The following is a 7,826-nucleotide window of genomic DNA, read 5'->3' as shown; positions in this document are numbered from 1 at the left end:
TAATAGATCATAAGCAGAGAGCATTTCTGAGCCTCAAGTAACACCCCAACTCGGGAGTTGCAAAACAACATTACAGACGGCTCAAGGCTGAGGTCCAACAAAAAACCCGGGACCTAAAGAACAGGTGGTGGATGGAGAAAGCACAGGAGATACAACAACTGGCCGACAGCCACGATATGCGAGGATTCTTCATTGCAGTCAACGCCGCCTATGGTCCAAAGCCGCCTACGGTCCAAACTCCCAAGGCCACACCCCACTCCTGGCCAAGAACGGGGAAACACTCATCAAGGACACCGGGGCTGTCAGGGACCGCTGGAAGGAGCACTTTGAAGATCTCCTCAATCGAGACTCTGCCTTTGACTCGATTGTCCTCAACTCCATCCCGCAGAATGCGACCCGACACCACCTCAGTGAAACGCCAATGCTGCATGAGGTAGGCAAAGCCATAAAACAAAACAAAAATAACATGTCTACGGGTGCAGATGGAATTGCTGCTGAAGCTTTAAGGTATGGTGGAGAGGCGCTGTTGGTGCGGATACATGACTTCATCTCTCTCATTTGGAGGGAGGAGAGCATGCCGGGAGATCTCAGAGATGCAGCGATCGTGACCATCTTTAAAAAGGTCAAGTCCGACTGCGGCAACTACAGGGGAATCTCCCTGTTATCAGCCACTGGGAAGGTTGTCGCTAGAGTTCTCCTCAATCGACTTCTCCCTGTGGCCGAGGAGCTCCTCCCAGAATTAGAGTGCGGATTTCGACCTCTATGGGGCACAACAGACATGATCTTTGCAGCGCGACAGCTGCAGAAAAAATGCAGGGAGCAGTGCCAGCCGTTATACATGGCCTTTTTCAACCTTACAAAGGCTTTGACATTGTCAATCATGAGGGCATGTGGAGCATTCTCCTCCATTTTAGATGCCCCCAAAAGTTTGTCAACATCCTTCGCCTGCTCCACGACGACAGGCAGGCCGTGATCCTTACCAGTGGTTCCATTACAGACTCAATCCACGTCCGGACCGGAGTCAAACAGGACTGTGTCATCGCTCCAACCCTCTTCTCAATCTTCCTCATTGCCATGCTCAACCTCACAGTCAACAAGCTCCCCGCTGGAGTGGATCTACAGAACCAGTGCGAAGCTGTTTAACCTACGCCGCCTCCAGGCCAGGTCCAAGATAATCCCAACCTCTGTTGTTGAGCTGCAGTACGCAGACGACGCCTGCGCCTGCGCACGTTCTGAGGCTGAACTCCAGGATATAGTCGATGTATTCACCGAGGCATATGAAAGCATGGGCCTTACACTTAACATCCGTAAGATAAAGGTCCTCCACCAGCCTGTCCTCGCCGCACAGCACTGCCCCCCCAGTCATCAAGATTAATGGCGCGGCCCTCGACAATGTGGATCACTTCCCATACCTCGAGAGCCTTTTATCAACAAAGGCAGACATTGAAGTGGAGATTCAACATCGCCTCCAGTGCGCCAGTGCAGCCTTTGGCTGCCCGAGGAAAAGAGTGTTCGAAGACCAGGCCCTCAATTCTATCACCAAGCTCATGGTCTACAGGGCTGTCATAATAGCCACCCTCCTGAATGGATCAGAGGCATGGACGATGTACAGAAGACACCTTAAGTTGCTGGAGATATATCACCAACGATGTCTCCGCAAGATCCTGCAAATCCCCTGGGAAGACAGGCGCACCAACATCAGTGTCCTTGCCCAGGCTAATATTCTCAGCATTGAAGCACTGACCACACTCGATCAGCTTCGCTGGGCAGGCCACATATTTCGCATGCCAGACACGAGACTCCCTAAGCAATTTCTCTATGCGGAGCTACTTCACGGCAAATGAGCCAAAGCTGGGCAGCGGAAACGTTACAAGGACACCCTCAAAGCCTTCCTGGTAAAGTGCGATATCACCACTGACACCTGGGAGTCCCTGGCCCAAGACCGCCTGAGATGGAGAAAGTGCATCCGGGAGGGCATTGAGCTCTTCGAATCTCAACGCCACGAATGTAAAAGTGGTCAGGCGCAGGCAGCGGAAGGAGCATGTGGTAAATCAGTCCCACCCCCACTTCCCCCGACAAATGTCTGTCCCACCCTGTGACAGGGTCTGGGGCTCTCGTGTACGATGGTTCAGCCACCAAAGGACTCACTTTAGGAGTGGAAGCAAGTCTGCCTCGATTCCGAGGGACTGCCTATGATGATGATATAAATAGAATTTGTTGTTGTTGTTGAGCCCTCATCTGTTGAGTTGGCAGACTACTCTTTGCAGAATTATTATCCCTTTTATAACTTGCAATTTCTTTGGGTTTAAAGATTTCTTACAAACCTGCGTGCCCCCTCCCTCAGTCCAAGCCATCCTGCAACGTGTCACTGTGTGCCAGTCAGCACACGCCTTGCCTTCCGTGGAATTGGATGCGAGGAGCCCACATATACTGCTTCACTAAAATTGCATCGAATCAACACTTGTGCTAAACCTGATGGTTTCTGGTTTAGCGCCTCCAATTATGGTAATCAGCCATAAGTTCCAATTATGGTCATCAGCAATTAGGACCAAAATTGTCACCCATTTATTATTAGCGTTTCACCCATTTAGAGCCTGGTTTTATCCTTTAGCTGAAACAACCCCCACACTGTTGGTATACATACACAAAGAATGGTCACTTAGCTGAGATAGAGAAATATGGTCAGCGCCTGTGAAACTGCACCTGACCAAGAATGCAGCACCTCCCCCAATACTGCCGAGTGTCAGCCTTGGCTCAGTGGCAGCACTCTCGTCTCAGTCCCGGAGCTCCAGTCCGGAGACTTCAGCATACAATCCAGGCTGACACCCAGTGCTGCACTGCCGGAGGGGCCGTCTTTTGAATGAGAGGTTAAAGTGAGGGCCCACCTCTCAGGTGCATAGAAAAGGTCCCACGGTGCCATTTGAAGAAAAGCAGGGGGAGCTTTCCTGGTGTCCTGGCCATTATTTATCCCTCAATCAACATCACTAACTATCAGATTATCTGCTCATTATCTGCACTGCTGTTTTTGGAGCTTGCTGTGCGGAATTTGGCTGCTGTGTTTCCCACATTACAATGGTTCATTGACTGCGAAGGGCTTTGGGACGTCCTGAGCTGGTGGAAGCGACGATAGAAATGGAAGTCTTTCTTTCTTCAGGAGAGAATGTAAAAACAAACATTCTGGAGCTGCCCAACAGAGGGTGAGAAAAGTGAGCAAACGCGAGACTGTGGAGATTGCAAAGAATCAGTTGGGAATGGAAGAGCTTTTCCTACTGCAGCAATGGTGCGTGCTTCATTTTTTTTTACCCCAAACAACATTTTTAAGGAAATGTGTGAAAATGAAAAAGGAAACTAATGTGTTTGAAAGAAAACTCAAAATTTAATCAACCAAGGAAGAAGCTTTCTCTTCCAGTATAGCAATAAATGAATCAATAATTTAAATAATAAATAATAATATTGAATAACTTATACAATCATTAGTCCTCACGATCCAAAAATACGACACCTTCGTTTCACTAAAGTTTAAATGCAAATAATATACAAGTCAAGCAGTAACAAATATTGCTACCTGTGTTTCACCAACATATTCCAACATCAATCTTTTCAGTCCAATATGACCAAAATGATTGTAATTCAATGGATTGCGAATTCTGTACTTAGTACATACACACGCTCTCCCGAAACCAACTACTCCTGGTTTGTGTTGTGAACTGCGGAGAGCTCGGGACGGTCTCACTCCGCTGTGAAGATTGTGATTCTCTTGCGGTGCTCCTTCCGGTCCATGTCCACAGGCTGTTTGCTCTTTCTGGACGTGCTGATGTACCAGCCCCGGTACATCGCCGATTCAAACTCAAAGTCCTCGCCAGAACTCGAATCCTTCTTATAGAACACGAAGCGGAGCAGGTCGGTAGCACTGCTGATATTCTGCAGAGTCTTGTCCCATTTCTGTGCAAATAGAAACATCATCGGTTGGAACACATTGAAATACATTTATATTTCAGCTGAAAAAGCTGCAAGGGTCTTTATTTCAGGATATGTTGGTGTGCACGGGGCTGGTTTCTTGATGTTGGTGGGAGGTTCTGAGCCGGCAGACCTAATGCCGCCCATCCTTTTCCCGTCCCATTCCCTTCTTGGGGAATTCAGCTCCTGTGCCTGGCGGGGCTGCTACCCTGATATTAGGGCTCCGCCCAGACTCCGCGTCAGCTGACTGTCTGCAAATGCACAGGGTGATTGCCCTTGATCCCGGGACTATTCTAAGCCAGCTGACCTTGGCCAGGAAGGGGAGAGAGGACAGAGCATTCCTGGGATAGGGCGGGGGAAAAATGCCAGGGTTCCAGCTCCTGATCACTGTGCAGCGATCCCTGCTGGAGATTGTACATGTTTGGGTATCAGGTCAGGCCAGGCTAGGATTGGGCTATGGGGCTGCACCCTCAGGTTAAATAGCTTTCTGATACACTATCTGAGGATTGGCTCCATGGGCGAGTGAGTGGAGGGTGGCCAGCACCCATGGAACCAGTGTCGCAGAGAGAGGCAGCACCTTCAGGAGGAGGGGAGATGGACTGTAAGATATGGGCAGGGGGTTTCCCTGAAGCTGCAGAACCAGTGTTGAAATTGGTCAGATTGTGGACATGGGGCATCACAGCCAGAGTGAAGGGAAGGTTGCAAAACATGGACTGATTCCTCTGACACATGTAAGTTGTAGAGAATGAACACAGGCAGGCTGGCAGAAGAGGCCGAGCCTCCAGGTAGCAATGACGTGATATTTGTCAGGTAACTGTGCAATCCCTTACCTCCACCTGCATCCTGGGTCTGTCATGTGATCCCGTGCAAGAGAGGAACAGATTCCGCCTGTTGATTCCCAGAACAACAGGCAAATCATTCTCTGTGCTCACAGTGGTCTTGTAGTACCTCACATCCAGTGTTACTGTAAGTTAAAGAGGGAACATGTTAGTACTGTCGTCAGAATATATTGAGACCAAGATTACTAAAAGTGCAGCTCCCCAGTTATTACTGGATAAATGCACCATCTGGAATGGAATTGAGCCATTCAGGCTGGATGGTCGTCAGGTTCAAGTTAACCAAGGCAGGCACTGGTGCATTACAATTGGCCTCAGCAACACTCCGCCAGGGAGCAGATGAAATGGCCAGGGTCCCTGCTCCTGGTCCTGATCTAGTGATCCTGGGGATATACATCAGTCGGGCTGGGCTATGATGCGCCTCCCCCATGGCTGAATAGCCTGACAACACTTTGGCCTCACAGCAAGAATGGCCAAGTTGGTGAGGTACTGGGGGGGGGGGGGGGAGAGAGTGACTCCTGTAGAAATATATCCCAGCCAAGAGTCAGCCTCTGTGCAGGGAGTCAGGAGAGGCGGGGAGAGAATAGAGGCGGGGCAAGGAAGAGCGACAGTGACCGGGAGAGAATTCTTCTTCCGAACAGGAAGATTGAAATACTTTGGCCAACTTTTCCTTGTTTGAAGTGTTCCAGAAAAGAGCAAGGGCTGAGGTGACCCACCTTCGTCCTTCGGCTCCTGCAAGAACAGGGCGACGAGCTGGAGGTTGTCCGACAGCATCAGAGACTTGTCTTGCTCGTCCTTCACCTGCGTGCGCTCACTCCGCATGAACCTGTAGGAGCTGTTCGCCTGTTCAGTGTCGTCATAGCTGATGCAGGTAATGGCTTCTGTTGGCACAAATCAAAAGCAGTTATTCACCGCAGCAAATTAACGGAGATTGATCAGAAAAAAAATCAATCTGGAAGTGTAATATGTCTCTGGGCAGCGCTGGCAAGGCTGCAGTTCTTGGCCAGCCCGGGTTACCCGGGTGCCAGGCTGTCTTGTCAAATCCTTACGCCAATGGGAATGCCACAGCTGCTGTGGGCAATGCCACTATATTGAGCCAGCAACAATGAGGGAGCAGCAACAGAAGCACTGACACAGCAGCCAGCAGCCATGATGCCGGGTGCCACACTGCTCACACAGTTGGCCATGGCACCAATGACAACACTGGAAGGAAACGCTTCTTACCTTCCACCAGCGCATTGAAGCTCCCGAGCAGCTCGCTGCCCTTGAAGGAAGTGCCCTTGTGTCCCCAGCCATTGCTCGACGGCCGCCCCAACCCTTTCTTGAATTTTTCAACAGCCAGGACCAACATGACAGCCTTTTCCAGCGAGAGTACTGCATTGCCGGCCGTGGTTATGGACGAGGATGTCCCGGTGATTTCTAGCTGGTAGCTCTCTCCGTCTGCTCGGTGATTGGCCGTGCTCGTCTCCATCACTTTTGGTAAGGTCTCTTGAAATAGGCTCTGCAAAATGAGCAAACAGTTAGATTCGGTGAGTCCAGTCTCGTTGGCGGGTGATGTGCTTTTTTTGCCCCAGCCTCCAGCCCCCCCAGAAATGCCAAGGGTCCCAGGCATGTTTAGTGGGAGTTGAGATGAAGGAATGCGATGTCTCTGTAACACCATGGACAAGAAGCTGCGCCCAGGATACACTCAGGGGATTGCCTGGAATTACTGCAATTGGTGCAGAAACAGGACCTCCCAACCGCTGCAGGCACCACACACTGATACCCTGTGGCTGGCAAGTTGGAGCACATGACGGAGAATTTTAGCTGTGAGGGAAGATTGGATAGGTTGGGTCTGTTTTCTTTGGAGCAGAGGAGGCTGAGGGGAGACCTAATTGAGGTGTGTAAAATTATGAGGGGCCTAGATAGAGTGGATAGGAAGAACCTGTTTCCTTAGCAGAGGGGATAATAACCAGGGTGCATAGCTTTACAGTGACTGGTAGCAGGTTTAAAGGGGATTTGAGGGGAAATGTCTTCACCCAGAGGGTAGTGGGGGTCTGAAATTCACTGCCTGAAAGGGTGGTAGAGGCAGAAACCCTCACCACATTTAAAAAATACTTGGATGTGCACGTGAAGTGCCGTAACCTGCAGGGCTACGGACCGAGAGCTGGAAAGTGGGATTAAGCTGGGTTGCTCTTGGTCGGCCGGCGCGGATTCGATGGGCCAAATGGTCTCGCTCCGTGCTGTAAATGTCTCTGGTTCTGTGAGGGCTGAGACAGAGGAAACTCTCGCAGCCCGGATTGGTGGGCTGGAGTGTGGGGTGGGGCCTGGGAATTTAATCTCTGCACTTAGAAAATATTTCCAAAGAGTGTTCAATTTGCATTGTGAATTCTGCTCGCTCAGAGCATTGTAATATTTACCAACTCAAGCTTACTGTAACTGTAACAAAATGCATGTCTTCCCCCCTCACCCCCCGCAATATCAGGTTGATACAATGCCAGTGAAAGATTCTTACCTTGAGCTGGGGGCAGGAGACCGGAGAAGTCAGGCGAGAATTCCTGCGGCGGCGGTGACTGAAGGTTCTGCGGATAGAGCGAGCATCATTTAGTTGCTGCAAACATGGGCAGGATTCAGAGATAGAGAGCGACTGGCATCGCTCAGTTTGGGATTAAACACTAAACAAAATCTTACCTTCGAGATTCACTATCAACCATTGGAATGGTCACGGGTCCAACCTCAGTCTTCATGCCTCGTGTCTTCGCGGTAGATTTGACGCTCTCAGTTGTTTGAGGTTATATCTGGCGGTGTGCTCAAGATTGTCAGGATTACTGTGTAGCTGTGCTGATAAACAGCCTTCAGCCCGTGTCTTATACACAGCGCCCTCCACATGCTCCTCCCTCAGGGCGGGTCTCCCCTGGATGGAATTTTTTTGATTGCGTAGTGCATTATTTCAGAAATGTCTTTAGAAGTTCCTCAGCGTGTGGATATTCCCGAAATTAACCCTCTCGCCACTGGTACCCATTCAAAGTTTGAAAAGCAAAAGCATTTCACTGC

At 50.1% G+C, this 7,826-nt stretch overlaps 1 protein-coding gene across 1 annotated transcript; it reads right to left on the bottom strand.

Moving 5' to 3' along the window:
• Nucleotides 1-3,356: 3,356 nt before the first annotated feature.
• Nucleotides 3,357-7,602, bottom strand: LOC139235066 (interleukin-1 beta-like). The gene is made up of 6 exons (XM_070866195.1): nucleotides 7,464-7,602; nucleotides 7,288-7,354; nucleotides 6,018-6,294; nucleotides 5,510-5,674; nucleotides 4,788-4,921; nucleotides 3,357-3,942 (listed from the first exon to the last, which is right to left on the bottom strand). Exons 1-6 carry the CDS (start codon nucleotides 7,517-7,519, stop codon nucleotides 3,730-3,732), a joined length of 912 nt encoding a protein of 303 aa, XP_070722296.1. The 5' UTR covers nucleotides 7,520-7,602; the 3' UTR covers nucleotides 3,357-3,729.
• Between the last annotated feature and the right edge of the window lie 224 nt (nucleotides 7,603-7,826).

The sequence above is a fragment of the Pristiophorus japonicus genome, chromosome 22 (assembly GCF_044704955.1).
Source record: "Pristiophorus japonicus isolate sPriJap1 chromosome 22, sPriJap1.hap1, whole genome shotgun sequence".
NCBI classification, from domain to species: Eukaryota; Metazoa; Chordata; class Chondrichthyes; family Pristiophoridae; genus Pristiophorus; species Pristiophorus japonicus.
Note: the sequence above shows the minus strand (reverse complement) of the source record. Positions and strands in the feature narration are given on the sequence as shown.

Excerpts from the sequence above, each read along its gene's own strand:
- LOC139235066 (XM_070866195.1), bottom strand. The coding sequence starts at position 7,519 with ATGAAGACTGAGGTTGGACCCGTGACCATTCCAATGGTTGATAGTGAA. Across the intron at positions 7,355-7,463 it reads GTTGATAGTGAATCTCGAAG|AACCTTCAGTCACCGCCGCC; the intron begins GTAAGATTTTGT and ends CTCTATCCGCAG. Across the intron at positions 6,295-7,287 it reads TCTCCTGCCCCCAGCTCAAG|AGCCTATTTCAAGAGACCTT; the intron begins GTAAGAATCTTT and ends CTCATTTTGCAG.